Source organism: Pygoscelis adeliae, unplaced genomic scaffold, assembly GCF_000699105.1.
Source record: "Pygoscelis adeliae isolate BGI_AS28 unplaced genomic scaffold, ASM69910v1 Scaffold36, whole genome shotgun sequence".
NCBI lineage: Eukaryota > Metazoa > Chordata > Aves > Sphenisciformes > Spheniscidae > Pygoscelis > Pygoscelis adeliae.
The window spans coordinates 2547619-2573653 of record NW_008824934.1 but is presented as its reverse complement, the minus strand read 5'-3'; the positions used below and the strand labels follow the sequence as shown (position 1 = coordinate 2573653).

The 26035-nt window shown below is 38.4% G+C and overlaps 1 protein-coding gene across 1 annotated transcript in view; it reads left to right on the top strand.

Annotated features, from left to right (window-relative positions):
• The window catches only part of RERE (arginine-glutamic acid dipeptide (RE) repeats), a 181432-nt gene that overhangs the window by 69019 nt on the left and 86378 nt on the right, over nt 1-26035 (top strand). Inside the window, 3 exon segments of the mRNA XM_009325270.1 lie at nt 6340-6388; nt 10085-10209; nt 11094-11193. Of these exon segments, the coding sequence (XP_009323545.1) occupies nt 6340-6388; nt 10085-10209; nt 11094-11193 (274 nt within the window).

Below are 26035 nucleotides of genomic sequence, written 5' to 3'. Positions count from 1 at the left end.
AATCACTAGAAACGTTCCCGTATAAGTTCATTTGCCTGAAATACGGGTTTGGTTTTTTCACTTGGAACACAAAATTGCTCATGCATTTTTTTTATTATAACACACTGTTACAACAGGTTTTAAACAAAACTTAAACTTACTAGAGGCTTACCATTAGCAATATTATTTTCTGAGCATTAAGATACTTTGTCTAGAAAAGGGATTTTAAAATATTGCTTAAAAAAAATTTAAGGCACCAAGTGCAAGCTGGACGCATGAAATTGGGAAACTTGAAGTAAAATTTTTATTGGAAAAAGCTAACAAGCCACTGTTTAATCTGTAAACTGATATAGGTCCCCATATAATGAAAACAAAACAATGTGACTAACTCATTGTCTTTTAAGCAAGACATGCTGTTTGTTTGTTTGGGGGGGGGAGAGAAGCCAGTTCTGTTATTCTTAGGCACCTAACTCGCAGGTTTGTGGTAGTTACGGGTTTTTTTTGGTTAAAGGTTGAATGGCCTGAACCTCATTGTCCCTTTTGTATTTTGAACTGTGTAATGGAAGAACATAACATGCCTAAGAATGGATCCTCAGTTTGACCCAGGAAGACCATTTGGCTCAGTATCCTGCCTCCCAACAGTGACCATAAGCAGATGCTTGGAGAAAGTAAGAAAAGAGCTGTGGTGTATGACAGAGGCTTATTGTGTTTGTGGGCAGTCTATTTTGCATCACTGTGGTGAAATCTTTTGACTTCATTAGTGCTGCAGAGGAGCAAATGTATGTAAAGCTTTTTTTTTTTTTTTAATAGTTAAGTCTTTGCAGACAGAGCCTGAGTAGCATCGGATGAGGGAGGAGCATGGCAAGGGAGGTTCTGAATTTGGTTTTATGGATGCACAGAATAAAATGAAACAGAATGTCCTACCAAACGGATCTCTTGAATGTAATGCCAGTCCCTTTCAGGCCCTGATAAACTACTTTTTAACAGCCGACGTTGGAGCGGAGGAATTTTGTTCTCTCTGGTTTTGTCCCTCCAGAGATGGAACAAAATGATCCTTGCCAGATGTTTTTAGAACTTCCTCTGAAGAGCAGTTTTTTCATCTTGGGTATTGGACCATTTGCATAAAAGGATTTTTATTAAAAACCTTTTCTTGAGACTTTCTCTTTCCTGACTACTTCAGATTTATATTCATTTTACAGAAATCACAAATGTCTAGGAATTGCCTTAGTGTATCACGCTTTCAATTTATGTAACTGATTATCTTGCCAATAATAGTGACTGTTTGGCTACATCAAATGTTAAAGTGTATGATTGCAATTTACAATCTATTCTGCCTGTGATATTGTATATCTAATCTGGTTTTGGTTTTATTTATTAAGCCATTGATTTTCTTACCAGGCTTTGTAAATAAACCCAAATCTCAAAGTTCATTGTTTAGTGCTGTAGCTTGTTATTGCTTATTAAAACCAAAAAAACCAGCCCCCCCAAACCCCTGCATATCCTAGCTTTAAGCTGTGTCTTTCCTCTTTTAATCTTTCGTCGTATAAAAATAATGACCTCTTCCAACTGTTCTTGCACACTTCCTTAGCTAACAATCTGTCCTCACACTGTGATGGCTGAATGCATAGTAATCGCTGCTCTGGTACCCCTTCTGGCCTCAACTTGAGAGCCCTGTCCCCTCCTACAGGCTGTATTCCAGGATGTGAGAGCTGCTTAGACTGATAGTGCGTCTAGTTTAATTGTTGAAACTTCTTTGGCACTGTGAAGTTTGCCTTAGTGATACGCATATGTTGCAGTAGGCAGTGGTTTTTAGCAAGTTGGTTTTGAAAACCCTCTTTGGAGAAGCTCTGAAGAGAATCTGAAAGACTGTTTCAGAGGTAGTCTGTGGCTGAGCGATTTTGGCTGGTTTAAAAACCTTTTTCTGTTGAAGCATGCCTCTAGTTTAATTACAGATCACCTCAATATACGGAATCAGGAATGACTATGCCAAGAGTGGTTAAAGGGGTAGCACAGAATGCTGTCCTATATGTGACGTTTGGGTTGTGGTGCTTTGTTTTGGTGTTGTGGTTTTTTTTTTTTAACTTAATGCTACCATTAAGTGGTTTTCATGTTTTCCGAGCTGTTGCTGGCTAGTAGCAGGTGTTTCAGAAAGCCAGTGGAAGTGCGGGATGTGGTGCAGAGCATGGAGTGCGTGGTGACCGCAGCAGAACGAAATTAAACCGTGTCTGTTGCTGGGTGAAATGAACTGATGAAGAACATAGTTGGTTCCATGTGATACTGCAGTATCCCTCACCCCCGTCTCAGGCAAGTCAGTATAAAAATGTGCAATTACTGCATAGCATGTTTCTTGCTGAACTTTGGTAGCAAAAAGGAAAACATGAAAGAAGCAGTATCACAATTTCTAAGATTCCACCTTGTACAGGTGATCCCTGACCTTGACGGTCCACCTTACGTATGCAGCCTGTGTAGTTTCTTTCAGAAGCCTGGCTTCCTAGCAAAGATCTTAGCTAAATGTGCTGGGTAAAGAACTAACTTGGATTCGTGTCAAGGATAGGACAAAGATAGGACAATGCAGAGAAGTGCTACGCAGAAATCTGCAGATGTCTTTTGCCATTGCCTTCAAACTCTGGAGAGTTTTGCTGCGAGTTTCCAGCCTTGAATCCTGTATGGCTCTGGCAATACTGCAATGGCAGTTGGCATTGCGAGTCCTGAACCCGAGTTATCCTCAAAGCTGATCTGGTGTACTCCACTGCAGCTCAAACTCTGTCTTGTGGCAGTTCTTTTGTTGCCATGTTTCGGTCCTTAATGGCGTTGCAATGCTGCGTTATTCTCATGGACAAAGGCTACCAGTTGTGCCAGCTTTTGCGTAAATGGTATGAGTCTGGTGTACAGTATAGATAAGGAGGTAGATGATAAACAGAGAGGGTTAAATTTGTTTCTGTATTGGAAATCATTCAGGAACTGTTGTTGCCAGCCTTACTTCCTCTCTTTCCTTCTTTCTAAAGCTGATAAATTAAAGCTCTGCACCACCCTGTGCTCTCTCCTGTTCCTTTCTCATCCTCACCTCTGAACTGTTTTCTCTCAGTGGTGCTGCTTTTGGCCTTGAACCTCCAACCTCCCCCGTTGCTTTAGATCTGAAAGGACAAAGCTTTATTGAACTGAACATCCTCTCTCTTCTCTCCAAACTGTTTGGAACAAGCCTCTCTTGGATTAGACTGTGCTTGTTTTGCCCTGCTCTGCTACAGAAGCTTCTTGCCTTTTTGATATTCAGTCGCAGGCTTCCATCTCCTTTCTGACCAGCCCCTGTTTACTTTGCAGAATACAACGTTGTCATGGCAACAGGTTACTTTTCAAAGGGAACATCTTGTCATTATATTTAATCCACTGCAGCTGAAGAGGACTGAAATATTAAGTTGTTGTTGCTATGGATACTGCTTTGTTACATCAGTTTCTTTTGTGTCAGATTTCATATACAGTGTTGGGTCCTCTTTTTTCTTTCCCATGGAATAAACGCAGAGTGCCGTTCCATTATTATTGTAATTGCTCTCCACCAATATAATTTAGCTTAAAAATCTACAGTGCATTTTAGTTTCCATAGCGAGAATTTTCTTTCCATTTGCAAACCCATTCCTGGGGACGTGGAAACAGTAAAAATTATTTAACAGATTGTGTGCCCTTGCAGAGCTGTCAGCTTTGTGCCCTTTTAAAAAACAGTGTGATGTAGTGCAGTCTGAAAGAGCTTCCTGCACAGCAGCTTGATTCAGTCCAGCCCTTACCTTTTGGGGCAGGGGGAGGGAGTACCCCTAGGGTGTGAATATAATCAGGAAATGGTAGATGAGTGCTGAAAAGGCACACAGAAATATTTCTCCCGACACTTCATTTTCGTGTGAGGAATCGTGGCTGGATAGCCCCACTGAGTTTCCCCAGCTAACTCCACATGAATAGTTAGGAGCAGAAGTCCCATCCAAAGCTTTGCTTTTATCTTTGCAATTACTTATAGGATGCTCCAGCATCCTATAATCAGTCTTGATTCTTAAATTTATCATATTCAGTGTGATGCAACTGAAGAAATTGGGAATTGGGGGATATTTGGGGTGCTGTGTTTTTTCCTATCTAACAGTATAATAGCTTAATTTTCTGTTTAAGTATAAAAGCTACTTGTGTGGCCTTTGGCTGGTGTGGAGTCTTGTAGCTGGCAGAAACTGCATAGACATGTTTTAAGTTTGACTTGCACTGACCGGTAGAGATGTGCAAGGCTTTAAAATGAATTCTGGGAATAAAGGAGGAGCATCATCATTTTCTGTTGTCAGTTTCCCCTTCATTCCTCACAGGGAAAAATTCTGACACCTTGTAGCTGAAAAAAAATGTATGTACCCTAGCATTTAATTTATAACTTTGTTGTAAATATAAAATAGATTTTCTCGTTCAGTCATTTCCTTGCATAACCTGAAAACAGTAGAACGGTGTCAGATCATGTCTTGCAAAAACGTGCATTTGAGAAAAACATTTTGACGTGTTCTTGTTCTTTTCAGGAGACTTTTGGCACTTATTTTAGAGTGGATCTGCTTACCAGGAAGGTAGCATTGCATAGGTGTCACGACGTAAGATTGAGTATTACAAAACCTGTGTTTATTCCTGTCTGACAGGTTCTCCTGTCATGTTGTCTTGGATAAGGTCCATTCAGATCCACTGCTGTAGTTTACCCACTTGTGCACCACTGAATAACAGTTCGGAATGGTCAGTAAGGTGAAGTTTAACTTAATATACATATGCAATATACCTTGAAATTTTGAGGTGAAGATGTTCGTGAAGATATGCAAACGATCATGTCAAACCCTCCAGTGACCTTTCTGACTTCAAATGGTATTTAATGGTTTGGGCTATCGGTTGTTAGTTTCGCTCAGGGCTAGCAGTTTACGGTTGTGATCTTAATTTTTAAAGTTTAAAGGAAACTCTTTCTCCGTCATTGCTTATGATCACCATGAACACAGCAGGGTGAAGAATAAATCCTGCAGGGTGTCAGCTTACTTGTAAAATGATGTCATTATTCCTGTAACAGCAAATTGCAAGATTAATTCAAGTTTGCTGTTCACAGGTTAAAGGTGGTGATCTCTTAGGCTTATGCACGTGCTCTTCCTTGCTAGTGTGTTGAGACTCACTTAAATGTCTTGCTGTTATTGAAGTGTTAAATTCAAAAGTTTGTCTTATAACATCTCTGAATTTTGTTGTCCTTTTAATGTAATGTGCAGAATATAAATAAAAGATGTCTGTTTACATAAGAACAATTTATAGAAAAAGAAGAATGTTGATCTTAAGGATATTGAGTTTCCTTGGATTCGGTTGTCGTCTTTAATGCTATTTTACAAGAGTCTTGGAGGGTCATTTAAGTTTTCAGACTGTAGCTGCGTTCAGTATCCCAAATACCAATACAAGTGCCTTTATAGACTCTAGTGAGCTGGCTCTTGACAAGAGCTGGGTATGTGAGATTACAGCAGAGAGGTCACATGGTCACAATGGTAGTCCTTGAGAAGTCAGTATTTCCAGTAAATATTTTTGTTCGTGTGCCTTCTTGTTGCTTATATTGTAATGTATTTAATAAAGAAAAGGGGTCAAAGGGCACTCCTCAGTGATAAAGTTTTGTTTATTCTGTATAGTCTGTTCAAAATTTAGGAAGAAAAATAAATTCTGTCATGTCAGATGTGTTATTCTGGTTTATATTGGCATACCTTTAACTTCTGTTGTCGCCAGGGTGATTCTATTGCAACATGAAAAAATAGTTTTTCTTCTACCATGTAATGTGATGTTTCAGTAACTCCAACCAATGGTGTGAGCAGCCCAGAGCCCTTCAGAGTATAATTCTCATTACATGGAGGACAGTTCATTTGGAACTTGAAGTTTTTTATATAAATATATTTTCAAAATAGTGGAAAAATATGAGGGCCAACTGTATTGAGTAGAAGGGAAGCCCTTTTTGGATTAATTGAATTAAATTCACTTCTACAAACATTATAAGGCATATTTTTATTGCTTTTCAGATTTTCTATGCTTCTGTGTCATGCTAATTAGTGCGATTTCAGTGAATGAATTAATAACAGCAATAATAATTTTAACTTCTTAAAACAAGAGCTAGATAATTTTGCATGTGAGATCCAAAGTAACTTGAATGGTTATTGCCCTCTTGGTTTTTGCCATTTGCAGTGTGGCCTGTAATGCACCTGAATTCTTGTTTCTTAATAATGCATTCTTTTTGCTTCGCTTCCATTTGCATTGGAAATGCAGTGACAAAAAAATACAGCATATGATCCTAAATTTCGTTAATTATAACTCTTTCTTGTTACTGTTTTTTTCTTTATATATTAGGAGGCTAAACAGTACCCAAGGTGAAATCAGAGTTGGACCCAGCCATCAGGTAAGGGATTTTGTTCGTATTCTAATATCCAGAGGGCATGCTTTTGCCACTTGAACTGTTCAGAGGACACTTATTTAAAATTGTATGCATTCAAATACAATGACTTTCTTTAGATTCATCAGGAGTTCTTTAGAATTCCTGAACTCAGTTAATGAGATTTTTCTATGTCAGATGTTGATATGTTAATGATTTTTACTAGCAGAAGTGCTATTGGGTTGATTCTAGAATAAGATTGAAGAAATATGAGTGACTACTGGAAATGAAGGAGAAATCTCAGCTATTATTGGGCACGTTCTGGAGTTAAAAATGAATGCATTCTCGGCTGGCTTTCACCAAGCAATGTTTTTAATAAACTATAAAAAATTAATTTGGTGTTTTCCAGTTATATTGAAAGTAGATCTTTTAATTTTAATTTGCATAGTAAAATTGTCCAGTTGGTAGTATGTTGCTTATAACAGTTAGTCCTTTTCGTGAATCTATGTATTTAAACAAAATGGAGTTCTTATAGAAGTGATACAAAAAAGTCAGCAGTTTTCCAAGAACAACATTACAAAATTAGAAGGATGGGGGAACTTTAAACCTGAAAAAGGTTTGTTTCCTATAGAGCAGCTGTGTTGAACTATACATATATATTTATGTATGTATTCATCTTTTAACACAGGATACAGTGCTTTTAAGCATGTCTGTTAAAGTCGCTGTCATTAATGCAGAATTCCCTGTAAACCTGCTCTCTTTTGTGTTTGTCTCTGAGCGTGCTCTGTCTGGTGTCATGTCTGTGGCTTTGCATTTCCTCATTGACTTGTGTTTACACTTGAAGTCTGCACACCTTCTCTTCTTATTTTTGTATGTTAAAGGAGTTTGGCCCACTGTGGTACTTCAGCATGAAAGTCAGGGGGCCATTGTGTATTTAGTAATTCAACAGTCATCTTAAAAATGAAATTAGTATTTATAATTGGAGCAGTTTTGGCAGCTGTTAGGGATAGACCTCTTTCTAAATACCTTCTTCTTGTGTTGCCATGTACCAACATTCTGCCCCTGCCATTCAAGAGGTTAGCTGGTCCTCACCCTTTTACCTGCATAATTTTCATACAAAGCAGTTTAAATTCTTTTTAACTAGGAGGCATGGTAATTCTGGATGATTATTGAAATACTCCCTTTATCCATAGTCTACAGAAGTCATATTATAATTATAGTATCTTGTATTTCCCAGGAAGCTTTTTATGCAGGCTTTCTTGTCACTTTCTGCTGCCGTAGAGAGGAGAAGTTTTGATTTTTAAAGATAGGGAGACCCCAGTTGTATTGTTTGTTTGACTGTGAGAAGCAGTAAGAACTGTAAGTTCTTAAGACCAGTGCCTTAAGTCATTTGGATTGTTAAAATAGAAATTGAGAAAGCATGCTGAATGTGTTCAAACACTGGGAAGCAGAATAAGGTTAAGACTCTAGATGTTAGTTTGTTCCTGGTATGTTAGTTCTAATTTAAGGAAAATCCTTCATAAGCATCGAAAATAATCTATCCTTGAAGAGCATTAACGTACAACTTACTCTGGTTCATAAGGCCAGATCTGTCACTAGGAACTGAGTGCTCTCGTTTACCTGTGGAATTGACTTTGTACTATCCACGTGATGAATATTCTTTCAGACTGTCTTTAAAATCTTGTTTAATAACTAGTGGAAGTAAACATTTATGGAACCTCTGTAACATTCTTAAGGATGTTTTGCATTTAGAGGGAAAAAAGTCCTTGGCAATTAAGCCAAAAATTAATCTTTTCACTAGTCATAATAAGAGTACTGTAAATGATACCTTCAAAACAACTTTCATCTCAAATTGTCACCTAATATTTTGGCAGGTGTTAGTCACCTGTGCTGTAAGGTATAATTACCAGATGCATTTATGGGTGGAGAAAAAGTAGGAAGAAGGTCCACTGCTTTGGAACACTTGGGTTTTTTTCTTGCTTAATATTTTAAGCTTCCATTGTTCTTTCACTCATTTGCTGAGCCATCTATGTTTCTGACAACTGTCATTGCTAAGAGGATATAATCTCGTCCTGTTAATTAGTATAAGGTATAATCTTAAGATATATGAATGGTTGATTGTAGGCTGCAGTAGGAAGTCAGATTGAAGATGATACTTGCCGCTTTCTGTTCTGTAGTCTGATTCATTCTGTGGAAAGTGTAAAAATAGTCTCATCTACACACTGGGCTTTGTTATCTCAGGGAATGGATACACTCCTCCACCTGCCTTATTGAGAATAAGGTATATGTAGCAGAATCCAGAAACCTGAGATCCCAATAGTGGTTTCTGAGGAATATCTGTTGCCTTTATTTTCCTTCAACGGTGCGTGTTACAGATGCTAGAGGACTGTTGGGTTTTTTTGATACTTAGTGCACGATACCTCAGACAACTGCTTGTATCATAATAGCAAGTAGGGACACAAGTAAAGGTAAATGTTTTGTAGAACTGCAGTTGTTCTCAAAATTCACATGCATAGGAGGAGGAGAGTGGGTCTCTACTAAATGTTCTCCTATGAAAACTTTTGGCTAACAAATTAATGACCAGAGGAAGTTGCTACTTCAAAAGGAGGTTGCTCTTAGGAGTAACTCTAGTAATTAAGCATGTTCCTAGTGTACATAAGGATGAACGTTACTTTGTGAAAGCACCCTGGTTGCTAGAATGCGTAGCTCTCCTAGAAATCTCATCTTGGTATGATGCTTGCTTATCCTTTTCCAGAAGAGAAGTTCAATGACACATCCATTTTCCCAGGCAAGAAGTAAAATAAAGTACAGATTAAAGAGCAGAACATGAAAGACATCTGAACCTTCGACTTGTAATTACTGGTTATGTATAAATGTTGCCTCTCAAATATGTTTAACGTTGTAAGTATAGGAGGTAATTATAGGGCTTAAAAGCTGTTTCTGAAGAGGCTCTCAGCTATCTCATCCCATAGCAGTAGATGACTAAAGGTGCTAATTGGGTCTCTGGATACAGTGTGATACTTACTTAGTGGCAGAGTTCATTTCATTGAGCTATCTCACTTTCAGGAAATTTCTTTGTTTCTCTTTAGAGTTTTAATGATTTACTGAGGACTTAGTTTTAAACTTAGTGTCAAATGTGTATGTGTTTTTACTGATTTTTAAAATGGTACACATATGGTAGCCACATTCTTGCCTTCTTTCATATTAGTATGTTATATGAGTATGTTTTAGCCTGGCAGGCAGGAGTTGTAACAGCATCTTTTTGACAAATGAAAACTAACTGTCTCTTTGAGGGCGAATTGTCCAAAAATGTTTGACTTCTATATATAATGGAGGACTACATATGCAGTACAAAATGGTTTACTTCAAAGCTGTGGTGTTTCTGCAGACATGCTTGCACTTGGTCTATACACAGAAGGGCTTCACTGGTGGTGGACTGAGGTGGTGCTAACCCTGCATAACTGTCAGAAAATGAACTGCCCTTCTAAAAGAAGAAATGCTGGATAAAATGAATAGATTGGGGCTTGATGACCCAATTTCCTCATAAACTTCTGAAACTTGGATCAAATAGCTTCACCACCTGTTGTCTGAATATGTTCCATCTATGAGATCATATTATTCCAGAGAGTTTACAAATCTTGTTATTGATAACACTTGTGCGTCCTCCTAACGTTGTTAACAACTGTAATGTCTGTATGAACTCTGCATTTTTTTTTTTTCTAGGCTAAGCTTCCTGATCTGCAGCCGTTTCCTTCCCCAGATGGTGACACAGTGACACAGCACGAAGAACTTGTGTGGATGCCAGGAGTCAATGACTGTGACTTACTTATGTACCTTAGGGCAGCAAGGTAATTTCAGCCAAGATACTACCAATGTCTTTAGAATGCTGTAGTGGAAATGTGAACTGCCCTGTATGCGCAGTTGGCTACGGTCACTCCTTTCTATTCTGTTTTGGTGTAGCATGGTGTCAACCAGATAAGCTGGAATGTTTAGTTCGAGACAAGAATGCTCTGATTTGATGTTGGGCCAACACAGAATCTTTCCACGGGCTGTGGCTTTTGGGTTTAAAATGCAAAGCCAGCAGTATGTGTTTAGCATGACAGAAGGAGCATTGGATATGTACCATGTAACAAGGGAAGTAACTGCTCTGAGTGGAATAGCCGTGATAGCAGAGAATTCCTTCAGAGACTAAACGTGTTTTTGGAGGAGTTCTAGTTTGCATTTCAGTTTCATACAGATCTCTGGTATGCCTGGTAGTTTGATAAGATGCACTGGTGGGCCTCACAATAATTCAGAGTACGAGTAAATTACTTGTAGTTTGCAAGAATGCAGGGATGGGGGAATCTGCAATTTAAGTCAGTTTTCTAACATAATGAAACTAAGATTACAACAACAGGTTTGCTGTCTCTGGTGAGACTCTGTCCTCATGTCTGGAGGTTATGTCTTCCATAATCCTGATCAGGCTTTGGTACTACTGCAGTGCAGGTTTTTAATTGATGAAATCCACTTAGATTGGACTTTAATTTTGGATTAATTATTCCATATGCTGAGGTGACTCAGGTTTGCATAACAAATGGCACTGCTTGTGGTGCCTTGTTTTATTTGTTTCCACGGTGTCACAAGGCCCTGAAATTTGTGATTTAAGGTGTAAATATACTATTTGTGTATTGCATGATGTGTGCATCAAACAGTAGCTGAAGAATTTAAACTTTTTTCCCCTCAAACTATAAAGGAGCATGGCAGCTTTTGCAGGCATGTGTGATGGAGGATCCACAGAAGATGGTTGTGTTGCAGCCTCCCGTGATGACACTACACTTAACGCACTCAATACAGTAAGTATATAGAACCACTGAATGGAAGAACAGTCTTTCCATTTATTTCTGGACTACTTAAAGCATGTAGTGCATAAAATACTTAGCAGGTAAAATAGATTTTGGGACCACAATACGAGTATGATAGTAGCCTAGGATATCATAACTTCCTTTCAAATACCAACTAGTTTTCAAAAAGCTAACCTACAGAACTTCAGTGATCAACTTTTGGGTGGTGCCTTTAAGTTGACAGCTAGTGAATGTTCTGTATGGGAAGCTGCTCGGAGCAAGTACACCAGCTGGAATTGTTACTTACTCAGCTGACACCTGACCTGGTTATTGGTCCTTTCATTCAGTCCAGCTAGCTTCTAGCTGTAGGAAAACAATAGTTATTTCCTAGAAGGAAAATTGATAATGCCATCAGTTGTGTAGTGTCATGTATGTGGTAATGACTGTCTGGAACTTGTTCCACTCGTGATCCAGTCTTCATAATAATTTATATTTGGATGCATGTATGTCCAGTTATCTCTTGCATAAACATAATGTGTGTAAGTAAAGCATTACTGATTAGTTATATAGATGTGAATGTATGTTGAGATGCTCACATAGTTTCAGTGCAGCCACAACAATTAACTGTTTTGGGGAGGGTGGGGGGGCACTAACATCAATAAACCATGAAATGGTATTTTAAGATCAAGCTGAAGAAACTTGTCTGTCATTCAATATTTTTTTATAACACAGTGAAATCTATAGTTGTTTGTTTCCCCAGAGCCCTATCTGCAGCTTTTGGAGAATTGTGGTGGTAGTGACTGTAAGCTGACCTTTGTTGTGTCTTCATTGTTTCCTTCCTGAAATATAGTAAAAGGAATTACGTGTAACTGGTCATATGTTACTCTAAAGAAACACATAGACAGATCTGCTGACTCTACCAACAAACAATTTCTGTTCTTCCTCTTTTTATGTCACCTATTATACATAAAATGTATCTTGGAGGTATGAACAGTTGAGTTCTGTCCTGTAATTTTCATGGTTATTGGCTACATTCTAATCCCATGCACTTGTGAAAGCTGTGGAAAGGATAGGATGTACCATTTGCTGAATGAGTTTCTAGCTAAATCTGTTAAAATGTTTTAGGGGCAATCACAACAGAAATATACAGACCCCACGTACAGCTGGTCGGACTGGAAGCTGGGAGCAACTTCAGCTGAGCATGTTTTTTGTGAAACTGCCAAGGGAGGATGCAGTGTGGAGCTTCAGATTTAATTTTTAAAGATCTCCTTTCCTAAAAGTAGTTTTAAGCATATTCTGCCTCAGTGTCCAGCACCGTAACTATCTACAGCGACTCATGCATTACTTTGTTCACAATGCTTGAGGCTCAAGTAATTTGTTTTCGTTCAGCAAAAAATAAAACTAGTGATACCAACAAAAACCAAGTTAGTATGTTGTACTCCTGCAAATTGGCTAATGTTAAATACCAGCTAATGACCACAATATTATGTCTGCCTCTGCTTGCTATGCTTTAATTATTTACAGTTGCATAGTTTTTAACCATTTTTTTAAAAATTCTTAAAAGCTTGTAGATGGCTGTGATACACATCAGAAACTGAGTGATAATTACTGCAACAGAGAACTGATTATCTGTTTGTTTAGAGGAAGTATCCTAACCATATTGTTATTTGGTTGTTTTATTAAAGTGAGTGGAACTGACTTTGTCAAATTAATCACATTAAATATGCTTAACTGATTCTTTACTGTCAGTGAAGCATCTCATTACACGAAGCTTTTAAATACTTCAGAATGTTAAAAAGAAGCTCAATCTGTGTAAGTTGTAGAACTGGTTTGTAACTGGTCAAGTCCATGATTAGGTATGTATAAAGATATCTACACTAAAGTTAAAATGCTTGTATTCTTAACATGAAAAATGTTAGTTATGTAACGTTAGCTTACCAAAACCACTCGCATTGGTTTTTGTTTTATTTCTGTATCTATTTGATTACATGTGTTTCATAGAGTGCATCAATTTTTGTCTTGTTTCCTGGAAGAGACAGGAGTAAAATAGGATTAAGATCTAAAATGTGCCTCTGTAATACTTATTAAATAAACAGCAACAGAACTTTCATTCTTATTCTGCAAAATTGTTTAAATATAGTCTATACACTTGCATGTGTAAGCAGCTGAAATCCAGGATCAAATTCTGTACCCAAATTAAACGCTTCCTTGTAGTTCTGACTTTGACATCTGCAAAGTCAAGTGTTGCTTCACAGTGTGCTTCAGAACTGAGGTGAATGTATAAATCTTAGTCCTTTGGTTCCTTTCCTAAAGATAGCCAATGTGTTAAAGATTTTTATACTGCTTGATAAGAATTGCAGTTAAGTCTGTATTGCTCATCCACTTCAGTTTCTTGCCTGTTTTACATTTTATTTCCTTCCTTTCTCTTGGGGTGGATGCCATCTGGTTCGGGTGGCTTACCACTCTAGAGTTTTCTAAGTTGTTCCCTAACACCCTTCTTAGAGACTCAAATCTCTGTTAAGGCCAGTAATTGTCAAAGAGCTTTTGGAATTGGAATTTCTTTCCCCTTGTCATCTATAACAAAAGACTAATGCAGAAAATACGTTTAACTTCACTGCTTCGCTATCTACTTTAATTACCCCCTTTAATCACTTGGGAGTCTAAGGAGCCTGTAGTTGCACTTGTAGACTTCTTGCTTCCGAGACTTAGATTAGTCCCAAAATATTTTGTTTCTGCCTTTCTGATTCTTTTATCTTTGTATTTCTAGTGCACATCTATTTTAGAAAGTCACTGCTGATTCATTTTCTGGATGGGGGAGGGTTTCACACTTCTGAAATAAAAGCACTAGACAAACTCTTAATTTATCCTCTTAAGAACCTTGTTTGTGTGTAATATTTTTGACTGCTGTTGTCGTGACTTCCCTTTCCCCCCACTATGACACCTTAATGTACGGCAGTAAGACTTACCCTGTGGTGTTCTTGTAAATCATCTCATTAACTTCAGCTTTGCTGAAGTTTCTCTTTTGTAGGTATTGTGGTGCAAGTCCTCCGTTCCTCTCTGGGCTAGTTTTCAACCCTGTATTGACACAGTGTAGTTCCTATTAAATAGTCTGCCTGAACACGGACTTCCAAGAAAGTAGAGTCTGCAAGGTTTGACCTTAATGACTCTTGAAAGGTCCTTAGGCTTCTATGATGTTTGGTTTATTCATGCTTCAAAAATCTACTCTGTGTACTAATACTGCTCATCGCAATTTTTATAAAACCAGTGAAGATGCTTTCCCTGTTCACTTTGAATTTTTCTAGAGAAGTGTTTTCTTATGAACAATAGTTTCTGTCAGGTGGGATATTTTAAGAAACTTTGACTTATTTCTGAGAGCGTACTTTTTTGACTAACTTAAAACAGTTTAGATAGGTAATTTGTTGTCCTGACAAAATGATGCCCTTTTTCTGTTCACCATCTATTTAAAACATATCAGATTTGTCTGATAAATAATTGGTGAGAATATTACCCTGCCCTAAGTTGTGTTTTTGTTTAGAAATGATCGTATGCAACCCAGAAGACTAATGTGAAAAAAATTGATACGGTATGATTTCTTATTATGGAAATCCAATAAACTTCAGAGCAGCACTTCATATAAATCAGTCTTGACAAGCTCTTTTGCTAGTATTTTATTTATGTAATAACAGACGGTGTAGCCCCCAGAAGGATTTATCGTTAATTATACCAGATAGAAATGAAGATCATGAAAGGCACAATGCAACATATATATCAGCTCATTGAAATAATTATTCACTTAATGTTCCAGGTAAATTTCAACTCCTGTTCCTTTGTTTGGCTATTGGGATTTGGTGCCCCATTTGTCATTGTAACCCTTAGGAAGGAAATAAAGTTTTCATTTGGAGTTTGTTGCCTTCCTGATGAGTGTTGGCTGTCATACTGAGAGGTACAGAGGAGGACACGTTGGTTCCTGAAAGTCTTTCACCATGGTATTTTTAGAGGGGCTTTTTTGTTACAGTACCATAGAACAGGTAGCTGAACTTGGCTGGCTTTCCAAAACTAGCTGGTTTTTGTGCTTTGTTTAAATATTCATTAACAAAGGCCGTTCGATGCGTTAGACCTTAAAATATTAGTCATGTGAAACGAAAACATGCATATTCAGTACATTTTTATTTTTCCAGTTTCATAATTGAACCATAATGCGTGAAGCCATTTTTATTGGTGAAATCGTAGGTGACGGAAACATTTTAATTTTTTTATAGCTACCGAGTTCCTCCTATCTTGTGAACCGGAGAACCACATTGCTTTGATGCAGAACTCTTCCTAATAAGTGAAAAGGGAAATCGAAATGCTAATTTGGATTACTCCCAAACCTTGTTTTGGGTCACTGTGGACAACATCATTGCATTCTGAGAGCCAGCATGGTTGATGTGAGAGTTTTATAATTAATACTTGGTAGCAATTCACTTTGCCTTTTTAGCGCTTTTGGGCTTTGAGTGTGGATAGGCATCACTTTTTAGTAATCAGAATACCATAAAAAAGTCCCTCAAAACACTATATTTACAAGATACCTGTGGAGATCCTTAGTAAGAAAATCATGCAGGAGAGCCAGGACTTAATCAGCCAGTTGTGGGTTAGTTTGGTTTTGGTTTTTTTGTCTGTTCCAAGCTAATTGGAATTTGGAAATCAGTTGAAAACCTTAGAATTCATTCCCTTTCCAAGTCGGGCTAGTTTAATTAACTACCTTATTTTGCTTAGTATTCTTTACTTGCAAGTGCATCGCCCACTCTAATGTTCAGTGTGGAAAAGCATCTGGCACCCTGTTTTGTTCTCTTGTGTAGAAGGAAGAAAAAAGTCTTGTGGAAGCATTTTTTTTAAATGGCCAATTGTGGTGCCAATATGTTTTATTTGTGGATAAATTTCTTCTGTAACATATGCAAAGGTGGGTAACCTGGGCCATCTGTAATACTTATGGTGGAGCATGGGCAGAAGGAGTTCCAGTTTTCAAATGAAAATAAAGACAACCCTGCACTTAAGTTCTGTGGCAGGATCAAATTCAAGCATGTTCAGACAAGCAGGTGGAACTGTATTTTTATTTGTTTCTTTGTGTGTCCTTGTTCTCCTGCGTTCCTGTAGAGACTCCACTTCTGGCATTACGTTTTGCAAAACTCCTCTTAGACATAGGAAATTCAATACTTGAGTGTTCCTTTGTTGCAGGACCGAACTTCTCAGCGGTGTGATCCTAGTGCTTGTTACGGAGAACATCCTTCTTGTCCACGTCATACTTTTAAGCTAACATACTGCGCCGGAACATTTAAGCAGATTATTGGATTGTGGCTTGCAGCGTCAGACAGCTCAGGTTAAGTTTTTCCCATGCAGTTCAGTATCGCCCTGGGAAAAACAGTAACAGAAAGTAGTTTAAATGTTCTTAAAAGCAGAAATGACATTGAGTTCTGCCTTTATTAACTCTCAGATCAGGAAGCATTAAAGATCAGATTAACAAAGAATACCAGAAAACTTACAGACATGATCTTAAGGCCCAATTTTTAAAATCACACTTCAGCCCTGGGAAGGCTCATTTCAATGGCATATGGATCACTGGAGTAATTTTTGTCTTGCTCCTTCGGAATCTAAAGGAGTTTTTGCCTTCAAATGTAATAGGATGAGCCCTTCTCTTAATATCCAGAGCCATGTAAATCACTTCTGCAGTTTAAATTCAGAAGTGATAACTGTACTGTGAGTCTGTAACTTCCTCCAGGTTAATTTCCACTAATACGTCATTAGTGGTCCCTTTTTGTTGCATTTGTTAGAAATGCTGTAAACTCTTAAATGGTAGAGAGCTTATAGGCAAGTCAGTTAAAGGTCAATCATTTTGAAACCTGGTTTTGTACATGTGAGAAAGTAACATGCAAACTTAGCAAGCAGTACCTCTCCAGCTCCACTGTGTGCTGTGGGGTTTTTTTGAGATGGAAAACAAATATTTACATGCGCTTGTATCAGAGTGGTAGTTCTTTAAACATGATGCACAGAAGGACCTTATGGAAGCTTGTTACATAGCTTGCTACATACACACAATAGCCGAAGTTTTATTAGTCTGTCTTCATATGAATAACTGTTATTGTTTTCACAGGTGTTTCCCTCAGTGTTTTTCTTCCTTTTCTTATCCCACCCTCACAACTTTGTCTACTGTGAGAGTTGTATAGGAGCATTTTGGCATGATCGTTGTAGACTTATTAAGGATCTGCAAAGGTATCTTGTAAATAGAGAGAAGCGTTTCGTGGCTTTTTGACAGTGTTCTGGTTATGAAAACTTAAATGTGACCTCCAAAGTGGTGCTTTCGTGGTTTTGTTCATTTTTCAAAATAAAGCGTGCACCACTTGTGGGATACTCTAAAGTAACATCATTTCACGTGTGCGGTGTGTAGGACAGCTATTGAGTAGTTGAATCAGCACAACTGAGGAGGTAGGAACATCTCAAACCATTCTTTCGGTGGAAAGATTTGTGGTGGCTTGCCCTTAGTTAAAACTTAAGGATGTCCTTTTCAAAGTTAACAGGTAGGAGAAAGACGTTTTCATTTTAAAACCCCACATTTCTGTTAGGCTGTGGTAATTGCAGCTGTATTGGATCCCTTAGCACTTTGAACGTGCCTTCATTCATAATGCAAGAAATAGAGCTAAGTGAAACAATCCGAGTGAGCTGGTACCGCCTCCTGTGTGCCTTAATACCACGTCCATTTTAGGCAGAAGCCCGCATCTGTTTCTACACCTAGCTGGTTGTGGCACACAAGTGAAACCTCTGCGTTCACCTCTATTGCTCAGAGCTGTTCGCTTTCTCTAAAGAAATGAGAGCTTGTTGCTTCTGATGGTATCGTTAAAAGAAAGTGAGAGAGTTACTGGTGTCCCAGTACAGAGCACTGTATTAGGAAGCATTGCAGAAGCTGATTGAGGCTGAGCTGTATGTAGGGAGGAGGAGGAGCAGCAAGGGGTTCTTCCCCTGTCGTCATCTCACTTTGCACCATAGGGGTAATGTTAGAACTTCACTGAAGTCATGGCTTCGTCTTACAGACGAGTAGGCAAAAACTTTCGAGGATGTTAGGAAGTCGCCATATCTAGAATTCAGGTATGCAAAGGCTGGAAGAATTGATTTTCAAATGTCTTAACGTGATGAGGGCCTGTTACAAGGATTGGAGCTGGCAAGCCCTGCAGATTAGAACTATCAAAAGAAGCGTTTAATACTGCAACAGTGATTTCGGAGAGCAGAAATGGCTGACAAATAGGTTTGGAAAAAAAATAAGCTCAGAAAGTTTGTCCTGCTCTGTGGTAGAAAGCTGATGCCCTAGCTCTGACAATCCATGGAAAGATCGTAACATGGTAAATATTGAGCATAAACATAGTTGCTACTGCTGGCAAGTACTGTGGAGTGAGAGCTGGGGTGAATCTTGGTGTAGTTTCTTCCCCGTCCTTCCTCCCATTTCTTGGCCGCTGTCCTCCAGAGCTCCGATTTAGTATCGGATCTGTTTTAAGACACTCTTTGTGCTCCATACTAACACAAAGCCAGAAACTCATGACCTCTTTTATCCTTTGCTGCTTTTGACCTATGCCTGCTGTTCAGAGTTTCTACAGCTCTTTTCTCAAAGAATCCAGGTCAAGAAGGAGTTAAATTATTTCCTTGTTCTCAGTTTTAAAAAAGTTCCAGAATAATTCTTGGTGTTCTGCCTTACCCGTTGTTCTGATTCAAGAGTAAGTGTGAGCATCAGTTATATAAAACAGCAGACCGTAGAAAAGAAATTGGAAATGACAGTGTGCAAACTCAGTGCGTAAGAGCAGATATCAGGTTTTTGGTCACTTTGTGCGTGTTATTTTTGCTGAAGAAATCAAAAAGCCAGCAACTCTATTTATCCTCATATGGTAAGAAAATACCACCACTTCAGCTTGCATACTACTACATGGAAGAAAGACAAAACAATTGTATGCTAATATTGTATAAATCTTTCTTTACTAATAGCCTTGTTCTGACTTCTTATAACACACTGTTACATGGGAACATGTCATTATGAGTGACAAACATGACAGTGTAATATTGGTTTAAGGAAATTCAGTTCTAAGTAAGATGTCACCCAGACAAATTACTCCCTGTTTTAACTTGCCCTTAGACCAGATTTTCTTGTTCATTAACTACAGACAAGGTTGAAAGCATAAAAAATTATTTAAATATATGTTAGCATTTCTTATTATTACTAGTTTTCCTTTTGGATGAGTCTTAATTAACAGCTACTCTCATGGTTCAGATGAGGTAGCATAGCACTGCAGGGGCCATCACTCTCTGCCTGGGCATGTTGGAAAATGAAGCCACTTCTAGTGCGTAAGACAATTTTGCCACTTTGAATTTTCATTCATCCTATTTCATTCAGCACTATTTGTAAGACGAGTCAGGAAGCCTTTCTGGAGAAACTGTTGAAACGGGCAGATAAAAAGGGTGAAAAATTACTGCCATGGTTACTTTTTAAAATTGTTTTGGAATATGTAAAATATTCTTTTCTTTTTTTTTTTTTGAAAGTTTTCTTTTTTTAAATGCTGTTGCAAGTTTTGCAGGTATTTGTCAAGTTCTTGCCCTGGATGCTTGTGGAGCACTAGCCATGCCTGTTGTGTTGACCCACAAAAACAGCTGGCACAGCTAGCTCCCTCTACTGTTCTGTATTTTGCAACTGTATTTTCAGCTGTTCGGCAGAGCCCTGGCAGTACCAGTGTGTGAAAAGTGGATGTAACACGAGCATCTGGCTTTTTCATTTCCATCATTAGCATCTAGATCACTTTGTAGCAATGAGAGTTATTTTAGAAGCTTAAAATGGATTAGAACTGGGGGGGAAGAGGTGGAAGTTGCTTCCCCCCCCAAAGCAATGGGGACTGATTTCTATTTTTTCAAGTTCTCCAATACCACAAATCAGATATTTAAAAAAACAGAGCTAGCAGTAATTTTCTCCTTGAAGTAGCTTACTGATTTCTGTCACCTTTTTTTGTTGGTTTCAAATTCTGTTGCAGGCCAAGCTGTGTCAACTAGTTATAAATCAAAACTTCCCAGTGAGCTGTGACAGCACGTTGGCAAAACATGATTGTTGGGCAGTCTTTTTGTTGGATAGTTTAGGTCCTTGATTGGTTCAAGGTTCCGTTGTCCTTGGGCACCAGAGGGAGCTCAGCAAAGTAGTTTTGTTGTCTGAGAGGGCAGTATATTTTTTTTTTTTCCCTCTGGTCCAAATTGTTTGGTGTGTTGCAGCAGGTGGGGAGGAGGTAGAGTTTCAAAGAGGAGGGGGGAAGGAAATTCCTGGAATTAAAGGGCATTTGGGGCTAGTGTCTTGCTGGGTATCAGACATGGTTGATAAAAATCAAATCTTGCCATTTTGGAGGATGAGCGCTTTAAAGAATGCTGCAAATCTGAAAATAGATTTTGCTGTTTCACCTAATGAGATATATTTGCTATGGAGCATATTCCATTTGATGGTAGGGTAAGATGTCTGTAGCTATAAAGAGTATCTGCATCAAACTGAAATTTGTCAGCTCTGCTACTGAAAGAAGTGGCCTGAACTACATTTTCTATTAGATTAGGTGCTTGGATTAGAGTAATTGCACCAAAAGACCTAGCTACTCAAGCCACATGGCAATAATTCTTGTTCTGCTTTTCATTTTCCTTGTTGTCTTTTTCCTTCTCTCTCCCTTTTATTTCCTGCCCTCTTAAACATGCTACAGTTTTACAGAGAGCTACTGGCTATCTTGAGCATTGTCCCCTTCAGTGAGAGGAGCAAATCACTCATTAATAATTACAATGTCCTTAAGCCTGCATAGATTAAAATAACTGGTGCTTAAATAGGGATGTTATGTAAATATCACTAGTGCAGCGGCAGGCAAATACCATCTTCTTTTACAATTCCACTGAAGTATCTTGCTTGGCAGCAGTGAAAAATTTCTTTTGACGCATCTTTATTACTTGAGTCTTAAAATGCTCTTGCAATATTGGTAGTATCTACTTCACGTTTGGCAGGTCAGGCTTTATATCTTTGTGCCCTGACAAGTGACGTGATTTGTCCATGACCAGGGATCATTCGGTGGAAGAGCCAGCACTCGAACCTGGAGAACTCCTGAATTCCAGTGCTGTCCTATAAATGCTGGACATGGCTGCATCCCTACAAAAGTGTGTTCTGGCTGAACAATCCCTTCTGCTTTTATTGGCTTTTCTGGGTAGATTTCAAAGTAGTTCAGTACTAATTTCTCACTGTATAGTAGCAATTTTTCCTTAGAGAAAAAGACTCTGGAATCTAACAGTGCTCTTAATGGACTGCAATTATTTAATATTGTAGCATGAATGCAGCGTAACTCAGATGGGCTTTTCAACAGAGATCATAATGACTGTAATTGCAAAAGGATGCCTTGCTGAAGTAGAAGCTGCCAGATGCAATGCCATTCTGTTTTAAAAAGGTCACAGTAAAAGGGACATTTAAATTAAGTTATAAATTACAATTGAAGAACAATATTTTGATGAGCAAGACCAGAGATGTCAGAGCTGCAAGATGTAATTCATGGGTTCATTACAGAACAGAGGTGCCTGACAGCTGAGCCATGCCAAAAGGAGAATTTATCTGCAACATCACGCAGACAGAAAATGGCAGCTCTGCTGAGAAGCCGTAGTAGAAACTTGAAACCTCGTGCTAATGTGCAGACTTTATGGTAATAAGGCTTGCCTGTGATCTAGCGTTGTTTAATGACTGTTGTAATATAAATGAGGTTTTTGGGCACGTGCACATTCAGAATTTTTCTTTAATCTAAAATCCTGTCCGGTGATGCAGAAGCTGCTGTATATAAGTACACTTGTGTTGATTCCTTTTGTTGCAGTTGTATACATACATAATGTCACGGTGGTTCAAAATTTAGATGGCAGAGTTAATGCTAAAAATGGTGATTCTCTAGATGACAGGATAGTAATCTAGTGTTTATAGCATTACCTTGAAAAGTTCAACCAGAAGTTAATGAAACCATAGGCAGTCATCATTAGCTATTATTTATGTTTGAGTTGCTTGCCAATAAAGTGCTTATATATATTAAATGACCAAAAGTAATAAGCAGAGAATGAGCCAGATTGAAACACGTAAATTTAACTCTGGCGCTTATAAAAAAAATATTTGTCCTTTTTGCTGCATTATCCTACTCCTGGCATTTATAAAAGCTTTTTTTCCCCTGCTTGCTAAAAGTAACATTTTTCAGGAGACTCTAAACCTGTGTCAGGTCTCTTGTTTACACATCTGTCTCTTCTCTGTTGTATGACTCTTCTTTCACTGTCTGTGCTTATGGGTTTTGTGATTGTTATTAATGTAATTACTTGGTCAAAAGTTAATGTTCATTTTTTCTGTTGTTGATTTGGGACAGTTCTGATGGCCTGTATACTCTTCTATTTTTCAGTAACCAGAGTAGTTGCCTCTTAGACCAGTCCATTCTTTCTGGGCTTGTCTGATTTTTTTGCAGATGAACTGCTTGGGCAATAGGGCTGCCAGGAAAAAAACACGTGTTGTCCTTGAGGCAAAATAAAGATGCCCTCCAAGTTACAAAGAGGCTTTGGCATTACTGCACATTTTTGGAGGGAGCAAAGAGGGAAAAGAAACAGAAGCACTATTCTCTTCGACACTGTCAAATTTCCTAAGTGAAAAATCTTTTAGGTGGTGGCATGCACAGAAAAAAGCATTTGTAAGGTGAGCTGGCAAAACAAACAGTCCTTTTTGCTTTAAGATGGATCTGTTCCCAGTGCTGGAGTGCAAACAAGGAGGAAAAATTACTGTGTACCCAGTAGAAAAGGCAACATCTTATTTTCATGCCTTTAAGTAGGTATTGCGTACCACAGGAATTCTTAAAAAAACAAGTTAAAGTTTGAAGTCGGTAGTGTTGTTCGAGTACTGGTATCGAGCACTAGCACTGCAAGTCCAGCTTTCTACTCTATCATTTGACTTGTGGCTTATGTAAGATGGACCGAGATCATTGTTTCGCTTGCATGGAGGTGCAGTCGTGGGAGCTGACACTGAGGTAGTCAACAGAGGCAGATTTACAAGCCATTGTTCTGTTGCACATTAGGAAATTTCACCTGGGGAGGCAGGTTTGAAAGCAATGGTTTCTACTAAGTGATCTCGGATAATGCATCTCCCTGAGGTACAGCAGCGCGAGGTGCTGTTGATGGCTCTGATGTGTTAATGCATCTCTTAGCAGTAGCTTGCAGAGATCGGGTAGCTGAAGAAGGGGGGGTGGGGAGGAAATTATTTTTTGGAAGCTGAAGCATTGTTTTCTATGGTTAGTCTGCAAAGGCAGATATAATTATTGCACAGAGTATCTGTAACTCCCCTGTAGGTGCCGTATAGAAAGCTGAAAATGAATAGAAAACCACTCCGGCTTAGCTTTCTTTCTTGTTCCCATTATGTTAGTCAAGCGCTTGTTTTACTGCGGTAGCACCCTGTATGTTCTTGGTATTTTAGTTGTTGGTAAGGAAAAAAAAATGTTCAGGCCGCCAGTTAAGGAAACAACATTATTGTTTGTTCTAAAAACATATTGCAGGTAATGATCGGAGGTTTTTGCCCAGAAATGACCTTTTATTTTTAGAAATTCTTTATGTTCTTTGAAAGTTTCTCAAGTATAAATAAATTTTGGACGCCCCAGTAACTTGGTGGAGGTGGAAGAGCACCTTCATGAGTTCAAGACCTGTTCCTACTGATAATAGAAGATTTGAGCCCATTTGTGTGATGTGTAACCCATAATGTACTAATTTCTTCTTTAACACAGCTGGTAACATGTTCATCCGTGTCAGTAGGAGGTATGCAGTACCTCTTTTGAGTGGCCTAATTTTCTAGAGGGCTGTGCACTTCTGCTTTTATAGCTAACCTGCTCCTCTGCTTTTTTGGACCTCAGATCCCCTGTTTGAGGTGGTTAGTAACAATTGTTGATCAGATTGTTTTCTGGAAACTTGGCTCTTCAGGTGTTACAAAGGAGGCTCAAAACTATATGGAACTGAAATTTCATCAGCAAATGGAATAAATTAGCTGTTCTTTTTAATACCTTGAGGTTCATGTGCAGGGTCGTTTTCTTTACTTAAGAAAACAAAGTAATTTCCAGGGCGCTTTGTACTGCAGACGGATTGGCTTTACAGACTGTTACAATCTGTTCTGTGGCATTCATGACCAGAAAACTGAGATGCTAATAAAATAGATGGGAAGATGGCATGGCATGATATGTGGTATCCAAAATCCACCATTTCATAAAGTGCCCCTGTATGATAGACTATGGTGCCTTGTGTGAAAATGGGCACTTTTTGTTCTCTGAAATTCCCTGTCCATTTATGGTATCACTTTTATTGAAAAAGTGAACCCTGTTTTATAAAAAGGCAGGGTACTTACAGATGCACAAGCTATTTAAAACCTGAGTTGACACAAGCCAGGAAGTGAAAGTGAAGACTGCTTTGTACCAGGTCTTACAGATGTGCTTTCTTTTCACAGCTGCATGAGTCCCGTACAGAGCGCAGAGCTTTGCCTTCCATTTCCCAGCTTTTGGCAAGTTCTGCTGCAGCTCTTGAAGACTTCTTGAGTATTCTGCCCTGTCATTCGCAGAAGTACTATGGCTCTGGAGCCATGCTGGCTTTCTTACAGCGGGCTTGTCCCATCTGAAACCTAGATTCAACAGTGTTGCAGCTTTAAAGAAGCATATTTTATATATATATATATATACAGCATATACATATATATACATATATATGTAGCATATACAACAGAAGCATATACATATATATGTATGTTATAACACACATATATTCATGCATGTCTGTATTTTGCTGTAAATGTCATCATAGCAATCTGAGTTGCCATTTGACTTTCTTCCTTCTGTACGTTCTGTGGTGGCTTTCAAAAGTCAGTGCACAAACCTTGCATAGATTATTTACTGGGAGAACTCTACAAAGCTGGCTTTCAGTGGGAACTGATTTTTATTATAGTCTCACTAAAATATTTCTGTAGGGCCAGTGATTTGTTTTTTCCCTTCCCTTCTCTCTTGATTCAGATGTCTGCCTTTAATTCTTCGTAGAAGTCACTCAGACCTACTTAACAGAAGTAAATTCGAGTAATTTACTTACAGCTTTTAAAAGTTTCTGAATGATGCTACTGGATGCAGTATGAATGCAGGGCATTCTTGTGCACCAAAGAGCTTACAGTCTGAGTTAAGACAAGACCGCAAAAAAGAAGCTATATAAGGAAAACCCAATATTGTTAGGAGGTGGCCCTAGGGTAGAAGGGGTCTGACCATTGTCAAATGTACGTAATCGGTGCTTATGAATTGGTTGAGAGATGTAAATAGCTAAAGTGAGCAGCAGTAAGAAAGTAATCTTGCTATTTTTATTTGAAGCAGAATGCTGTTCTAAAATTTGAGCCTTTTAACATAAGAAAAATGAGGAATTTTTTCCTCTTGTAATCAGGTTTTGTTATAACTTTATATTAATAGTGACAAAGTAGTTAATATCTTGTCGCTGTTCAGTAACTGTATCTTGATCCCTGCTCAGTTCATCAGTCTTGGGAAGAGTTCAAGAATTACAGTACCTGTTGAAGTGTTTTCTGAGACTGATGGAGCACAGGTCTAGTAGCACGGATGCTTCTAGAGAGTGGGAGGCAGATGGCTCAGGATAAATTCCAGATGCGAAGGAAAAGCAGGCGATAATCAATGTACAGAATAATGTTTTGGTTGTCCCTATTGTAAAGAAGCTTTTGAGGGTCTGTAAAATTCTGTGATGTTGATCAATAGTTTTGAAGCTTTGGTTTGCTTAGCACGTTGTTTAGGAAAAACTACTTCTT